This window comes from Podarcis liolepis, assembly GCF_965112155.1.
Source record: "Podarcis liolepis genome assembly, chromosome: 8".
In the NCBI taxonomy this organism is placed as follows: domain Eukaryota; kingdom Metazoa; phylum Chordata; class Lepidosauria; order Squamata; family Lacertidae; genus Podarcis; species Podarcis liolepis.
Genome location: NC_139560.1, coordinates 87441485 through 87459033, shown reverse-complemented (window position 1 = coordinate 87459033; position 17549 = coordinate 87441485). Strand labels below are relative to the sequence as shown.

Genomic DNA, 17549 nt, shown 5'->3' with positions numbered 1-17549 from the left:
TCCATGGGATCTCACCCAGCACTTCCCTAAGTTTTATGAAGTCGGCTTTCTTAAAGTCAAGAAATTGAGTCCTAGTATGCTTGGCTGCTACTTTCCGCTGTATAGTAAACTTCAGAAGAGCATGATCACTCGCGCCTAATGATCCTTCCACATCTACCCCACTAACCAGGTCATCAACATTGGTTAGGACCAGATCTAAAATGGCTGTTCCTCTTGTTGCTTCTCCCACTTTCTGGACAATGAAGTTGTCTGCAAGGCCAGTGAGGAATCTGTTTGACCTTATGCTCTTGGCTGAGTTTGACGTCCAACAAATATCCGGGTAATTGAAGTCCCCCATTACTACTATCTCCCTTCCTTTTGCATGCTTGGCCATCTGTTCCAGGAAGGCAGCATCTATGTCCTCCGTTTGGCTTGGGGATCTATAGTAAACTCCCACAATGAGGTCTCTGTTATTCTTCTCTCCCTTAATTTTGACCCAAATGCTCTCACTTTGGCTTTGAGGTTCTAAATCTTGGATCTCTTCACAGGTATACACATCCCTGACATATAACGCCACTCCTCCTCCTTTCTTGTCTGGTCTGTTTCTCTGAAATAGATTGTATCCCCCCATTATTACATTCCAATCGTGGGACTTATCCCACCAGGTTTCAGTGATGCCTATTATGTCATATTTAGTTTGCTGTACCAAGAGCTCAAGCTCATCTTGTTTATTTCCCATGCTTTGCGCATTAGTGTACAGACATTGAAGTCCATTAATCATTCCCCCGTGTCTCTTATGAGAGTAATTATATTACTATCTCAGTGGGAACGACAGATAAACAAGTGGTTTGGTTTATGGGATTTTGTAGCACAAGTAGTTTCCCCACAGGAATATATTCCTTCAGTGCAATCATGAATCATCTTCATCCATGCTCATTAAGGACGTTACATGCTTACTGTTCACCTCTGGTTGTTTGGCAAAGGAGAAGTTAAACATGCACATAGAAAATGCACATGAAGTAAAAAGTCATTTTCATTCAAATACAAACGTTAATGAAGTAGCATAAACGTGAAGGAAAAAATCTCCATCCTTCCATAAATACAGGAAATGATTAAAAATACATTTACCTTACTGCAAGTTTAGGTAAATAATCTGCATTTAAACAACAGTTGGGGAGCAACAGGAAATGCAAAAAACAAAAAAGTCCCCCCCCCCAAAAAAAGTCTGGAACCTGCTGTTTAAACAGAAATGACATCCCATTAAAAAACTTAATTTTCTTCAGTGTAGAAGAGAACCAAGTATTTCTAATGCTTCTTTCCTGCATAATTCCCCCCCATTTCAGCTGCATATACGGTAGTTATATTCAGGCATTCATTCACTCACTCACTCACTCAATCAATCAATCAATCAATCAATCCCATATACAATTAGAATTACGCAAGGGGAAAGGAGGGCCAACTTCTCAGGCTGCACACACACACACACACACACACATCAGACAAGGTTCTGAAGCAAGGAGTCTTCTTTACAAGCATAAGCTTCCCCCATGTGACCAGGGTTCCAAATCAACAGGCTGCCCAATTCAGTTCTTTTTCTCTGCTATGTGGATGGCGGCAGAGCCAGGCAACAGGGATGCGAGAGATGGGGCCTGCAAGCATGATCCTACTCCCCCTGCCTCATGTATTTCTAATTGTGTGAGGGCTTGAATGCCTGAATAAGGGTAACGGTAATATTTCAGGTCATAAAATGTAACTTGCTCATCTGAAATTGAGATCTTAAAAAGGGCTACGAACAGCAAGAGCACTCGGTAACTGTGATCCAAAGAGCCATGTGCAACATTCCATGTATGCACTGAGACTTGTCCTGCTCTCCCTTCTCCTGGCATCCCTTGAAAAGGTGCTTCCAGGGACTAGGGGAGTCATTTTCCAGAGCTTAAAAGAGGCAATGGAGCATGGGGAGCATGTGCAGAGGTATTTCTTTGGATCGAGGCCCATTCCTTCAGAGTTTACACTGTCTTTTTTGTACAAAGGACATTTTCTTGAGCCCTTGTTCAAAATCAGTCCATCTTCAAACATTTGAGGCTGACCTACCAAAGCTTATGACCTTTTGGTTCCTAATGCTAATGAATATCAAGATGAGAGAGGGTGCGGGGTCATGTATTTGAAGGAAGTCCTTTGAGAGTCCTCTGTCAAGAGCTGAGCATTCAACTGTTCAGTATGAGATGAGGGAGTAAGGCTGCATCCACACTATTCCTTTAAAGCACTCCCCCCCCCCTCCAAAGAATTCTGGGCACTATAGTCTGTTAAGGGTTGTTGGGAATTGTAACTCTGTGAAGGGTAAACTACAGTACCCAGAATTCTTTGAGGGAAGGAATGTGTGTTAAAAGGTATAGTGTGTGCAGAACAGACTGAAATCTGTGATCCTTATATTTTTATCCCTCAGATTTATGTCCAAGTATGGAAACTTGGATGTAAAGGTTTAAAAATAAAGCATGATGTCTAGGTGGCAGGTTTGCACCCTTATTTTATAGGGAATTTCTCTAAAATGGCTATCAATGTGACTACAGCTCTAGCTAAAGCAAGCTGAATTCCTCAGGTAACCTCATTGTAACCCAGTCGATACCATTATTTTAAGCAAGTAAATATCAATAATGAAAACAATGTAGAAAAAGCTATTTATTCTTTTTTAGGCTTTACTATTGAGCCATTTTGAAGTGAAGTATCCTAAACAAAAAGCTTGTCCTATGCACACTAAAAGGAATGTGACCCAGAAGCTCATTGGATAAACGTAAGGTTGGGCCCTAGAATTAACTATTTAAAAAGGAACTGCATGAAGAATCTTCTTTCCTGGAGGTTTTCAAGAAAGTTCACAACGTAGCTCTTGCTGATGGAAATAAGTTGAGACAACCAACTGACTCTCTTCTAATTCTAGGATTCTACATAGAAAGCACACTTCTGTGGATTTTAAAAGACAAACAGATGCGACTATACACAATACATCTAATATTAATAATTAGTAATTAATTATCATAATATATCCTTCTGTGTGAGCCCTGGGAATCTCTATTGGTTGTATTTATTTCTAACTATGTAAGTTAGAAATGGTTTCCAATTGTTACACGTAGGTGTACATTTTTGTTGGCAAATTCTATATACACCCAAGGGAAAGAGTAAATAAAATTAAAAACCAATCAGCAACATTTACATATATAAAATCAATCTACTTCTTGACTAAATGATTATAGTTTACCTTGCCATCTTCAGGCTGAGGATAAATAGGGTAATAGAGACAAGATTTGTAGGCTAGTCGAAGCATCTCCTTCATAAAATGTTTTGCATAGTGATGAAAGACTGGATTCAGTGCAAAATGGTAAAGGTGACCATGCTCTTCCTGCTGGTGATGACTGAAATAAATAAAGTCTTCAATGTTGTAGTGTGAGCGAATATATTCTATATCCTGGAAAACATGAATTCAATATACTGATTAAGGAAAGAGCTGTGCTTCTGTTTTGGAACAGCTATAATGCAAATATTTGTATTCGTTTTTCTTTCAAGAAAGAGAGATCACTACCACCAAGGAAGTAACTATACACCAGGAAACTCTCCTGCACAAGTTCCATGTCAGTGGGATTTGTGCAGATCATTTCCCAGTTGATTGTACTGTAAAATGAGACCATATAGGTAGCTTTTAAAAATGAAACAGTAGCTTTTAAAAACAGTATTGCATTTATTTGCACACTATATTTAAAATGTCTAGCTGTTTTGTGACCTAAAACCAAGACCTTATGGACAACTATTAAAAATTAAGCATATTGGTAGAGGTGGGGGTTTTTATTTAAAAAACAACATAGTATTGCTTTTATTTACAACTATATTTAAAAAGACAAGTTATTGGCTTACTAGAAACTGTGGATTGATCCTCATTACCAAATTACAGGAAACCCCTAACTGTTGGAAGCAATTAATATACCGTTAAAGATATTGCATTCCATATCATCCAGAGTTAAAGTCATATGGTTTTCTACCATATTAACAAGGAATTTAACAAGGAATTGCTGGCAAGGTCACTCAGTTTCTTAGATGGATCCTGCCTGCCTTTATAAAACTTCCTTATCTTTGTAAAATAGCAAAGGGGAGCAAATAATAATAATTCATTTCAAAACTATTTCTTCTGTTTAAAGACAGAATAAATCACCTTGAATCTCTGTTTTTCAAGAAAAAAGGGACAAAAACATACAAATTGCATTTGTATGGTAAATATTATTCTGAAATTAGTGCCTCGTTTTGTTTTAAAGAAGAACAAGATTGCGGATGAGAAAAACTGTATATTGCTGGGATATACAAAATTTTCTCCTCCAGCAATCCTGTTTTTCTTTTCTCCTTTAACTAAGGATTGTTCAAACATTATTCACACATCACACATTAGCTGTGGAAGGAAGCGAATGTTCAAAATGTTTATCTGAATAAAAACATTCCTGACTTTGAGAACATTTAACATTAATTTAGTGTTCTAAATCCTTCCATCAAAAAGGAAAAAATCTGCATATAAGAATATATACCGTTTCATTTCTAATAACTGATATTCCAACAATTTGATGCAAAACTTCTGCTACAAATGCTTGAATTGGTGTTCCATCCTGAAAAAACAAAGCAAAAGATTTGGTGTACATTCTTCTACTCTGATACTTTAATTAATGTTCTTTATTTAAACACCCATCTCATCTTAGCTCCCCTCCCACACAGTACACTCTGACATGGATTATAATAATATAAAAGGCCCAAAGGGCATTTTACTTTTTGCACCAGAAAGGTGTCTTCTGTACACTGGTTTAGTATAGCAGCAATTTTGAAGACTGCCAGTTTAGCATACACAAATGAGTAGATTCCTATTTGAACACTCTCACAATAAAGTTCAAACAGAAGCAATATAATGCAGTGTAACAACTTACTGGATCTCTTCGTGCCAATATGTAGCCATTTAGGTCATCCAATATACTTTTGTTCAATTTCAAAGTTTGGATTAGTAATTCAACACCGGCGACATCACTGGTTCTTGCTGGTCTTACAATAAAGGACCTGTTAGAGAAATAAACCCAAATCCTGTATATGCAGCAAACAATGGCATCTACAAATTGTCTCAGATTCCAGGCTTAAATATCCAAATGTGACTATCACCAGGAAATTTTTGGTTTTGGTACTGCATTATCACACTGCAGTGACATCAAGTCACTTAAAACCCTTTAATGCTGGTTTGAGTTGCTTCTCTACTAGACAAAAAGCTGAAGTTAGATTCAATATTCTTACACCTCACAGTGTACATATAAACAAACATACATCAATTTGAGATCAGTAACTGGCATGGCTTCTCTCAAAGAATTCTGGGAGCTGAATTTTGGTGTATGAATGTCTGAGCATCTCTCCACTTGCTCTGAAAAGTACTGGGTATTTGTGAACATGCCAAGCATTATGAACCAATTCTGGATTAATACTTTCCATTTTAAATGTAACTGTTATGTTTCTCTCATGAAACATAACCACCACTTGATTCTAAAATGCGCATATTAGATATCAGTGTTCAAAGATGGAGCCTCTAATTCAAAAATCCTTCCAGATCAGCACAACGCCCAATAACTTTGTTAAATATTCACCCACTCTTACAAGTACCACGTGGCCATCTCACCCAAAGAAAGCATACTGCTGGCTGAACTGATGGATGCTTGGCTGCTCCATTCAAGAACAGCGAAAAGTAGCTAAATAAAATTGCATATTTTATGATACTTGGAGATTGCAGAGCCTTGAGAAACTTAAGGATAAAGTGCGAGATTGGTTACATTATGCTCAGATCAGGGAGGTCTTTAATTTGGATAAAAAAACAGGTTTCCAGGTGGAAAAATCGAAATTCGAAACAGAACTGTTAGAACCTAAGACTAAGGTACTTTCAAAAATGTATAACTTGCTGCTGAAATGGAATACGCAGGATGAAACTGTCAAATCAGCTATGATAAAATGGGCACAGGACATTGGGCACAATATTATGTTTGCTGACTGGGAAAAGTTATGGACCACTGGAGTGAGGTTCACGGCATGTAATGCCCTGAAAGAAAACATTATGAAAATGATATACAGGTGGTACATGACCCCAGTCAAGCTGGCAAAAATATATCACTCGCCCGATAACAAATGCTGGAAATGTAAGGAAGCTGAAGGAACATTCTTTCACCTCTGGTGGACGTGCCCAAGGATTAAGGCTTTCTGGGAAATGATTTATAATGAATTAAAAAAGGTATTTAAGTATACCTTCCTTAAGAAACCAGAGGCCTTTCTTCTGGGCATTGTCGGCCAAGGGGTGTCAAAGAAGGATAGAACTTTCTTTATGTACGCAACAACGGCAGCAAGAATACTCATCGCAAAGCATTGGAAGACACAGGATTTGCCCACTCTGGAAGAATGGCAGACGCAACTGATAGACTACATGGAATTGGCTGAAATGACTGGCAGAATTCGAGATCTGGGAGAAGAGACGGTGGAAGAGGACTGGAAAAAATTTAAAGACTATTTACAGAAACATTATAAATTGTACGAATGTTAGGAGTATGCACAAATGAGGGTAACACGGCCGCAGTAAACTCAGTGTAAGACATATGAGAATAGGTGATGTTTAGGGAAATTGTGAAATCTGAAGAAATATTATGTTCAAATTTAGCAGGTTAATTTATGACCAAAATATATAAAGTTGGAATTGAATATTTGAGATTTATAAAATAAGAAATGGAAGTAAGGTAACAAATTGCTGTATTTAACTATATGACTGAGAACGCAGGGGAGGGTGATGTGAGGAAGTCCAAAGATTATGAAAACATGATTTATGAATATTTGTAATTTCTTTTCTTATCTTTTACTCTTACTCTTTTTATTCTTACTTTTTCTTATAATCTTACTTTGAATTTCTCTGTTTCTTATATGTTTGATGTTAATTTTGTTGTTTAAAATTGCAATAAATATTTTATAAAAAAATAAATAAAATTGCATATTTTGATCAACTGTACTTATTACAAATCATATTTCCCTAAAATCTAGTGCTCAAAGATTTGTAGTAGGTATACTCCTAGGTACCTGCTTATGTCTGGATAAACCACTAACCTTTCATTGACAAGCAGCAGAGCACATTCTGTAGACTCCATTATTATTTATATACCAGGGAGTCATCTAGACTGAGTTGGCACACATTCATTTTACCACTTGTTGATCCTTGCCCATCAAATGACTGAGCCATCAGAGGTTAACACAGATAGAATGTTTGGCAAAATAATAAGTAAAAAACCAGTAGTACATGCATCATTACGTCTGCGGTTGTTTCCTTGCCTAAAGAGGCAAGAACTCTACTAGTCCACAAAAACATCAAAACAGCACCATAAAAGAACTACTGTGGGAAAGTTATTGAGCATATTTTGAGGTTGCTACTATTTTTCAATGCTATTTTCCTTTTGCAAACTTTCCACAGAGTAGAGGTTGTATGTGAGAAACACTGCTGAGTTGGAAAGAGCAGTAAGTCTGAAACATGGGAAATTTTTATAAATCAGAATTGGTTGCTTATCTATTATTAATATAGTACAGGATACATTTTATGACATCTTTTGATACTTTCCTCCTATTTTTCTGGATGTCAAACACTGACTACTTCTACCTCCCCAGTATATATTCACAAAATACAGGGAGTTTCTGTACATGCAGTTAGTAATAAGCAGCTGAAAATGGGTAGAACAATACCTGAAAAATTGGTATGTACATAAAAAGCTGACCCATTATGAGAATGAAAGACTAAGAGAAGAGATATATTTAGCCTCTTTATGTTTATTTTGCCCTCAGTAAGGAATCAACTCATTCTAGAAGCCGAATTCATTTGACATTATTATGATGATTTGCTGTCAAAATTGAAGAGAAGTATCCATTAAGCGGGGACGTGGGTGGCGCTGTGGGTAAAATCTCAGCGCCTAGGACTTGCCGATCGTATGGTCGGCGGTTCGAATTGCCCGCGGCGGGGTGCGCTCCCGTTGCTCGGTCCCAGCGCCTGCCAACCTAGCAGTTGGAAAGCACCTCCGGGTGCAAGTAGATAAGTAGGGACCGCTTACCAGCGGGAAGGTAAACGGCGTTTCCGTGTGCGGCGCTGGCTCGCCAGATGCAGCTTTGTCACGCTGGCCACGTGACCCGGAAGTGTCTGCGGACAGCGCTGGCCCCCGGCCTCTTAAGTGAGATGGGCGCACAACCCTAGAGTCTGGCAAGACTGGCCCCTACGGGCAGGGGTACTTTTACCTTTATCCATTAAGCATTTCAGCCTACACCCTGTTATGTATTATTTTTCATCCCTTCTTGTTAGGTAGCAGGCCTAGAGTTGAATTTGCCATCCTCTAAATTCTGTGTGAGGACTTTTCCTTGTCAAAAGCTTTGCTAATCAGTATTTTGTTTAGAGCCATTCCTTTTATCTCTCTGACTTTGCACTTTCACAAGTCCTCTCTCTGTCTCTCTAGGCTTCCTTCAGTGGGCTTTGCTTTTCATCCATTTTCAGCAACTCACTTTTTATTCATATGTCTTTTAAAACCTCACTGTACAAAAACATCACATTGATCTTAGTTTTACTTCCTCATCAGGAAGGAATTATTAAGGGCTTGACATTGGCTTTTATGTTACTCAGAATTTTTCTATTACTGGTTAGTTTTCAGCTCACATTCACATCTTATCCAGAGACTATACTATTTAACTTGGGCACCGTATTTTTCGCCCTATAGGACGCACCGGCCCATAGGACGCACCTAGATTTTTTTGGGGGGGGGAATAAAGGGAAAAGTTTTTATCCCACCCCCCCGGTGCGGGGCTGGGGCAGGGGAAGCCCGAGCTTCCCCCGCCCCCAGCCCCCAGAAAGGGTCCGAGAGCGAAGGTGAGTGCACCTTCGCCATCGCTCCCGGAGCTTGCGGGGCTGGGGGTGGAGGAAGACCAAGCTCCCACCGCCCCCAGAGCAGGTCAGAGAGCGCTGGCGAAGGTGAGCGCACCTTCGCCATCGCTCCCGGAGCTTTTGGGGGGTGGGGGAAGCCCGAGCTTCCCCCGCCCCCAGAGTGGGTCGGAGAGCGCTGGCGAAGGTGCGCGCACGCTCACCATTGCTCTCGGAGCTTGCGAGGCTGCGGGTGGGGGAATCCGGAGCTTCCCCCGACCCCAGCCCCCCGAACGGGTCCCAGAGCGATGGTGAAGCTGCGCGCAGCTTTGGTATCACTCTGGGAGCTTGCCGGGCTGGGGGGATAGCTTCCTGAAGCCTGGAGAGCAAGAGGGGTCGGTGGGCACCGACCCCTCTCGCTCTCCAGGCTTCAGCGAAAGCCTGCATTCGCCCCATAGGGCGCACACACATTTCCCCTTCATTTTTGGAGGGGGAAAAGTGCGTCCTATAGGGCGAAAAATACGGTATCTTTATACGCGAACTAGGTGGTCTAGTTCTTTATAGTCAATCCAACTCTTGCCTATAATGCTTTCACTTTTGTCTTTTCATTTACCGGTAAATGCTTATCTTGCTTAAAGTACCCAACTCTTTTGCCACAGAATAACTATTAAAATCCTTTAAGAAACCCCTTTAAATTATACAGACCCTAGCAATAGAACTTTTTATAGATAATTTGTTTCCCACAAACAAAGCAACTGATTAGCAAAGACTATAAAAAGAAATAAACTGATGGAGTAAAAATAAAATGGTGTGACAACTCATATAAAAGCAATACCACAAAATCTTCTGTAGTAGCAAAATGTGCCACTAACTTGAGTAATCCTGAACGGTGAAACACATAGAGCTCTTGATCCAGTGTACAGCTGCTAAAGGGTATAACCCGGACAAAATTCTGGATCAGATAAAATTCAGGCACCATATGTGGAACTGAGATAATGCAGAAGTCTTTGTCCTGAAAGAAATAATAGACCACACTAGGCCACAAAAATGGAAAAAAATGTAAGCTGTTTAAGGAAATACACATAGGGAAAGACAATATTATATGCAACATATAGAATGGGATCAAAAGAAGCAGGGTTGCAACTCCTCCTTTTTGCTCAGGCTCTTGAAGGACCCTCCAGGATGGGATGGGATGTGCTGCAGGAAACTGCCATGGGGAGGGGTAGCAGGAGGAATCCTGCTGCACAAGCAGTTCTCTGGATCCAAGCCATAATGCATGAAAAAAGGACTCAATGTGATTTATATATTCACCTCATTTTCATAAAATCACAAGAAGTGTAATAGTAACTGCGGGAAAGCAGTCACAGTTCCATAAGCGCCTTGTGTATCGTAATATAGAAAGGCAGTATATAAATTAAAAGTGAAATGGAATGAAATATCTGCTTAATCCCTTATTCTCTACAGAGCTCAATTCACTGTGAAATTCTCCCGGGCAAACCCCACTAAAATGCATGGTGCTCTTGGCTGTGCTCTTGCACAATTCCTATTCATTTCAATGGGGCTTGCTCGGGAGAACATTATACTACATTATCCTCTACCAGGGCCAGGGCCCTCTCAGTGATGGCTCTGACCTGGTGGAATGCTCTGTCCAATGAGACCAGGGCCCTGCAGGATTTACAGGGCCTGTAAGACAGAACTATTCCGCCGGGCTTTCAATTTGAACCTAGCCTGATCTTTTATTCCCCTTCCTTCCCTTCCCTTCCCTCCCCCTCCCCTTTTTGTGAAGATTGCCCGCCCTGGGATCCCACAGCTGGTTCTCCCCTGGTCTCCTCGCTGGCCCAAGTGGGACTGATTTAGCCAGCTAGCCCTGGTGATCATCTAATATTTATTGGATGGATTTCCCCCCTAAATTGATTTTTGATTTTATTGTTATGTACGCTTTATACCGTATTTTATGCTTTTTTTTGGTAGCATCAATTAAGTGTTTTAAATGTGTTGTTAGCCACCTTGAGCCTGGTTTTCCTGAACCGGGAAGGGCAGGGTATAAATAAAAACATATTATTTATTATTACATTAGCCTGATGAGAACATGTTTTCCACAGAGATTAAGTGTATTTATACAAATATAATATTTTGTAATACATATAGTCCTTAGTAATTACCAGGCATTTTATGAAATAGTAAAAAACTGTCCATTTGGAAAAGGCTGAATTTGAAAATAAATATTTCAGTCCACAGTAAATAGAGATACTTTCTACATACTTTTCATTTTCACTTTCCACAATTATGACCTGTTCTTGAACACAGAATCTGTAACTGAATATGTAACTAGCCACAGAGGTTTTCTGCTGTTAGTGTTTCTGTATTTTATCTAACTATTTGGGTACCAAGCCATTCAGGCATATTGTATTGCCACTAATCTTGTGTCTGGAATTCTATGGTATATTCAAAATGTGGAAGCAGGAAGCATCAGTGGCGTAGTGTGGGTTGTCAGCACCCGGGGCAAGGCAAGTAATTTGCGCCCCCTAACCCTAACCCCCAGATGATGCGCCCGGTGCGGCCGGCCCCCCCTGCACCCCCCACGCTATGCCACTGGGAAGCATCCAAGTTACATTCTTTATTTCCGTTACACAATGTTGAATCTGGTTTTGTTTTTAAAAATTGATAATATGACTTCCATTTATTTTATTAGGAAATGAGAAAAGATGATTTTAAAAAGTGGTGGTGAACCTGTGGCTCTCTAGATGAGCGGGGTGGGAACCTCTGGCCTGTGAGGCTGATTGGCAATGACTTCAAGCCCCACTGGGTTTGGCTACACTCAGGAGTTTCCAACTGGGAACTCTGGAGTCTAGCCAATCTGTGCTGAAAGCAGAGCTTGGAGGCAATATCAACGAACCCCCTTGCTTGGATTCTCCTTTGCAGCATGGCCTGGGGAAACTGGAAAAACATGGGGGAAGAAAAAAATTGTTACCTGGTGTCTTGGTGATGTAGGTGAGCAGCCCCATCCATGTTTCAGTGGTCTGCCAGTGATGGGGGAAATAAGGATTTGGCCTGCCAAGCTGAAAAGATTCCCCATTCCTGCTCTAAATATTGCTGGACTACAATTCTCATCATCCCTGACCACTGGCCATGCTGGCTGGGGCTGATGAGAGTTGGGAGTCTAAAGGTTTCCAACAGCCCTGTGAGAGCCTGAGGCTTATAGAGGAAATCTGACAGGAATCGAAAGCACCTGCATGACCTTGGAAAGCTCCTCAAGTCCTGCTGTTGTCTCTGTAAGCACCAAAATCCAAGTGAACCTCAAGTGTAGTAAGTCTCACCTCCCCAGGGGAACTGACTGGCCATTGGCTTATTTTGCAGTGTTTGATTTTGGCAGGACTCTGGAGACAGGAGTATAAGAGGGCACTGAGGACGTGCTGTCCAGCTGGATGGAGCCAGAGCCACATGCTCCTTGTATTGTGCTCTAAAATATGGAAGGGCAAGTAGCTGAAGGGAGCCAGAAAACCTTGAAACTATTCACCCTCAACTATTAAATTGTTACCCTGCTCCACTTGTATATTTTCCATTTTTATTCTACAAGCACGAGAGCTGTGATATTGTAAATGAAAATTGATTGCATTTATGGATTTTTGTTGGTTGCATTGGGTGGGGGGGGGGAGTGGAACATATATTTAAAAATAAATATAGCAGCCCCCCGCAGAAGCTTGGAATTCTTGCATGCAAAAAAATGCCTCTGTATCAGACTCTGCACATTCAGGTATGTACAGGCATACTTTAGGTAATAAGAGACATTCTCTGGTCTCCTAGGAGATAGCAGTCACAAAAGAAATTTTAGGAAATGGAAATGGGTGTTAGGGTTTAAGGGCTGGAGACCAGAAAAAATTCCCTTGAAGTTTAGTAGCTGGATGCCTGGAAGCTAAGCTGGGTAGGAAGAGAAGGAGGAAATGTCATTTCAACCCCCTTGGCTCTGTCTGAAACCCATTATCCTAGGATCGATATCGTTTATTCTCTGCTGGTTTGCACTGCAATCCCTCTGACTTGTGCACTAGCAAATCCTTGCAATAGCCCTTAAAATCATCCTGCCATTTCTCTGCTCCCCTAAAAGGAAGTTGGCTCAATTCAAGCAAGTACAATGTCTGGTAAACTGCTTTCATTCATAAATTGCAAAGCAAAGGCTTTGAAAATGTACATACTTACTGGGAAAAGGTTGAAAACAAAATTCATGAAATCTAATGACCTGCAAATAAAAACAAATAATTTTACAAAAATCTTGACTTTTCCACTGTGCAGTATTTATTTTATAATACTCCTACCTACTCTAGAAAGCATTCTCCAACCTGTGCAGCTTTAACTACACAAAACAATACATCAAGATGATGATAAGCCTTATTCAAGTTGGAGTGAGGTTGTGCTGCTGGCCAGGATCCCAATTCTGAAAACATAAGAGAACTGCTAGATCAGACCAAAGGCCCACCTAGCCCTTCATTCTGTTCTCACAGTGACCAAACAGACCACCTCTATGAGCAGGAAGCTTCCGTGGGAAAGAAATTAAGGCAGGAGGGCAGGCCTGCTCTCTCAGCATGAAAGATAAACGGAGATGCAGAGGTAGAGACATAGGCATTGGGAGGGGACAGAACACTTGAAGAGAAGGCTGAAGGAACCGCCTCATAGCTATTAGTGCTTTGAACAGGACCATGGATAGGGGCAGGCAAGGAAGAGAATGGCTCCCTCTGCCTCAGTGACGACCCAAGTGCTGACAGGCTGGTGGCAACCTCAATTCCTAAGGGGCTGTCCTTGAAGATGACCTGGAAACTTCAACTGGTTCAAAATGCAGCTGCCGGATTACGGGTTGGGATTCCATTTAAAACACCATGGTTTTTGTTGGTTGGTTTGACTGATTGGGAAGTTTAATCTTATACATTTTAAATAAATAAAAGTCAGTAAACACTAAAGAAAACAAAAATATAAAATATACAGTCATACCTCGGGTTGTGAACGCTGCGGGTTGCGGTCTGCGCTGAACCCGGAAGTACCGAAACAGGTTACTTCTGGGTTTCGAAGCTCGCGTGTCAGGGAACTGCCATCAGAGCATCAGGTGGTGGAGGGACTCAGGCAGGATGAAAGAGACTCAACTGCTGAAGCAGGGACCAGCAGGGGGAGGAGTGGGTCTCTGAGGGAATGCGAGCAGGAGGGAGGGCTCAGGGAGGCTTCCAGCGAGAACAGTGGGGAGGTATCGGAGTCTCCCATAGGGAGACCCACACCTCGCAGGAAACTGTCACGCCGTGAGTCCAGGAGACGCGTTTCCGTTAAGGAACTTCTTTGCTGGAAACGCTTCCGCAGACAGCCACTGTCGGACTCTACTAGTGACTAGAGCAGACATGTCTGAGGAGCTCCGTCACACACGGAGGTTTGTGGGGTCGCACAAACTCTGAGGGAGCACGTTTTCACGCACAAGCAGCTAATCAAACCCTCACAGCAGTCCGACAGTCTTTGTACGCTGCCTGTGCAAGAGAAGGCATCATGAGCGAACCAACCGGAACCGGAGGAGCAGGGGCTGGAGCTGGTCCAAGCTTGGAAGATAGATACCGAGCGTTGGAGGTTCAACTGGCCCTGCAGACGGCGAGGTTGGAGGAGAGAAGGGCTCAGGATGCAGACAAGAAGGGGAGAGCCACGCAATTCCCCAGAAAGGTACCAGGATTGGTGCAGAAATTTGGGGGGGACCCCAAGGACTACCATGCTTTTAGGACAGAGATGCAATATGCCCTTAATGTGCAGTTCGATGAGTTCCCTGATGAGGAATCGCGAGTTGCTTTTGTAATTGGGCATCTTGAGAAAGGGGCTAGAGACTGGGTTCGACCCCTAATGGCAACGCACAATGACATACTAAAGGACACAATGAAGTTCTTTCGTGCAATGGATATCATGTTTTCCAGCGATATTGAGGAAGGGGTGGTGCGCAGACAGCTAATGGCTTGTAAGCAGGGAAGTCGATCTGTCCGTGAATATTGGACTGAGTTTACCATGCTGATTCACAGACTGAGTTGGGATTTATCGGCGGCACCCGTTCAAATGCTATTTGAAGAAGGTCTTTCTTCGGGGGTGAAAGACGAGCTGGCACGGAGCCCCAGGGCGGAGTCTATGGATCAGCTGACCAAATCTGCGCTGACCATAGGAGCGCGGCAGGAGGCAAGAGCCTTGGAGAGGCGGGAAGGGAGAGGGGAACGTTGGAAGGAGTTCCGCATTCCAGACATTCCTGAGCCAGCTTTCCCGCCGGCAGAGCCGATGGAAATCGGAACAGCGCGCGCGCGCGCATTTTCAAAAACCAGCGAGGGAGCTAAGAAGGAGGGAAAGGGCCCCCGGAAATGCTATCTCTGCCAACAGCCAGGCCACTTTGCCAGAGTCTGCCCCCAGAGGAAGGAATGGCAAGGGATGGTGGGAGCTGTTGAGGGGGGAGAAGAAGGGGGAGCGGAGCAGGTAAAAGCCAACGCCTGGTTGCCACAATTGGGGCACTGCAGCCAGGCCAAAGAGCAGTGAAAGTGCCCGTGCCAGAAGCTCCTCGACCTGCTCTAGTGATTGAAGTGTCGCTAGAGCTGCAGAATGGGCACCCCCTAAAAATAAAGGCGCTATTGGACTCAGGCAGCTCCTGCAATTTTATGAGCAAGGAGTTTGCTGCTGAACACCAGATACAGACCATCCCTTTAAGCAACCCCCTGCAGGTGACCACGATTGATGGCAGGGAGTTGTTGGGAGGAGGAGTCCGCTTGCAGACTGTCCCAATGATAATGAGGGTGGCAAGGCACACAGAACTGATAGCGTTTAATGTGGCCACCCTGGGAGGCGCTCCCATTATTTTGGGAATGAGCTGGCTAGCTCTACATGATCCGCTGGTTGGCTGGCATCAAAGAGTGGTGTCCTTTGGTTCAGCACATTGCCTAGAACACTGCAAAGGGGAGAAGGGTTCAGCAGGGGCCCAAGCCACCCTAGCAGGGACTGAAGTAATGGGGAAGGTGAAGGTACCACCACAGTATGCAGATCTCAGCGACGTGTTCAGCGAGAAGGAAGCTGACCAACTACCACCTCATAGACCCTTTGATTGTCAGATCAATTTACTCCCAGGAGCACAGCTTCCCGTGGGCAAGTTGTATGCCATGTCAGACAGGGAAATGCAGGAGTTACGAGGGTTCATTGACAAGAACCTGAAGAGAGGCTTCATCAGAGAGTCCAAAGCAGCAGGGGGGAGCCCAGTGTTCTTTGTGGACAAAAAAAATGCGGACAAGCCGAGACTTGTATGTGATTTTAGGCGGCTGAATGCAGTGACTGAACCGGTGGCGTTCCCTATGCCCAGAATTGATGATATTTTGACCAGGGTGAGGAAGGGAAAGATTTTCACAAAGCTGGATCTAAGGGGGGCGTACAACCTGATACGCATAAGGAAAGGGGATGAATGGAAAACCACCATGTTTACCCCTTTGGGGGCGTTTGAATACCTCGTTATGCCATTTGGATTACAAGCAGGCTCCGCGTGTTTTCAATCTTTTATGAACCACGTGCTGGGCCCTTTGCTCTACAAGAATTGCGTTGCCTTTCTAGATGATGTGTTGGTGTATTCTGAGAATGAGGAGCAACATGTGAGAGACGTCAGAGAAGTGTTGAGCAGACTGCAAGCCAACAGGCTGTGGGTCAAACTGGAGAAGTGTCGGTTCCATACCAAGGAGGTGGAATTCCTGGGGTACCGCCTGTCAGACAAGGGATTGGCCATGGATCCCGGCAAGGTACAGGCAGTGCTGGAATGGAAAACACCCAAAACCAAGAAGGATGTGCAGAGGTTCCTAGGGTTTGGAAACTTTTATCGTAAGTTCATCCGCAACTTCGCCCATCTGACGGCGCCCATCACTGACTGTCTCAGCAGTAAAAAGAAGTTTGTATGGACGGCGGAGGCGGAGCGAGCGTTTGAGGAACTGAAAAGGGCCTTCGCCTCTGAAGAACAACTTCTGCATGTGGATTTACGAAAGAAGCTAAGGGTTGAAACAGACGCATCTGACAGAGCCATAGGGGCGGTGCTTCTTCTGCAGCCGGGGAAGGAGGAGTCAGAGTGGCGTCCGTGTGCCTTCTTCTCGCGGAAGCTGAACAAATCCGAGAGGAACTACACGGTGTACGACCGAGAACTGCTTGCTATTCATGAGGCGTTCCGGAGATGGAGGCATCTGCTAGTTGGTGCACAACATAAAGTGCAAGTGTGCACGGACCATAAAAATCTAGAGTACTGGAGAACGGCGCGAGTGCTCAACCAAAGGCAGTTGAGATGGGCCCAAGAGTTCTCCAAATTTAACTTTGAGATTTGTTATGTGCCAGGCCCAGAGAATGTTAGGGCGGACGCTCTCTCACGCAAACCTGAATATTTGGAGGGGGAGGGAGCACCCGAAGAAACCCATATCATTCCAGAGGACCGCTGGGTGTGTGGGGCGACTTTGGTGGGGCAAAGGGAATTGGTAGAGGGTACGGTGCAGGATGCATACGCCCAGGGGAAACTCAGGGATCTCAGAGGGGAGGAAGACAAATCCGGTGGTTTTGAGGAGAGAAATGGGGCATTGTATTATAAGGGAGCGTTATATATACCTGAAGGGGAATTGAGGGAGAAGGTACTCAAGCA

General features: G+C 43.2%; 1 protein-coding gene across 2 annotated transcripts in view; it reads right to left on the bottom strand.

Annotated features, from left to right (window-relative positions):
• CFAP61 (cilia and flagella associated protein 61) overlaps nucleotides 1-17549 on the bottom strand; it is a 139340-nt gene that overhangs the window by 80988 nt on the left and 40803 nt on the right. For both annotated transcript variants that reach the window (XM_083519052.1, XM_083519053.1), the window contains 5 exons: nucleotides 13097-13136; nucleotides 9775-9914; nucleotides 4929-5055; nucleotides 4539-4616; nucleotides 3230-3436 (listed from right to left, as the gene is read on the bottom strand). In XM_083519052.1, the coding sequence (XP_083375178.1) occupies nucleotides 3230-3436; nucleotides 4539-4616; nucleotides 4929-5055; nucleotides 9775-9914; nucleotides 13097-13136 (592 nt within the window). The remainder of the gene's footprint in view (nucleotides 1-3229; nucleotides 3437-4538; nucleotides 4617-4928; nucleotides 5056-9774; nucleotides 9915-13096; nucleotides 13137-17549) is intronic.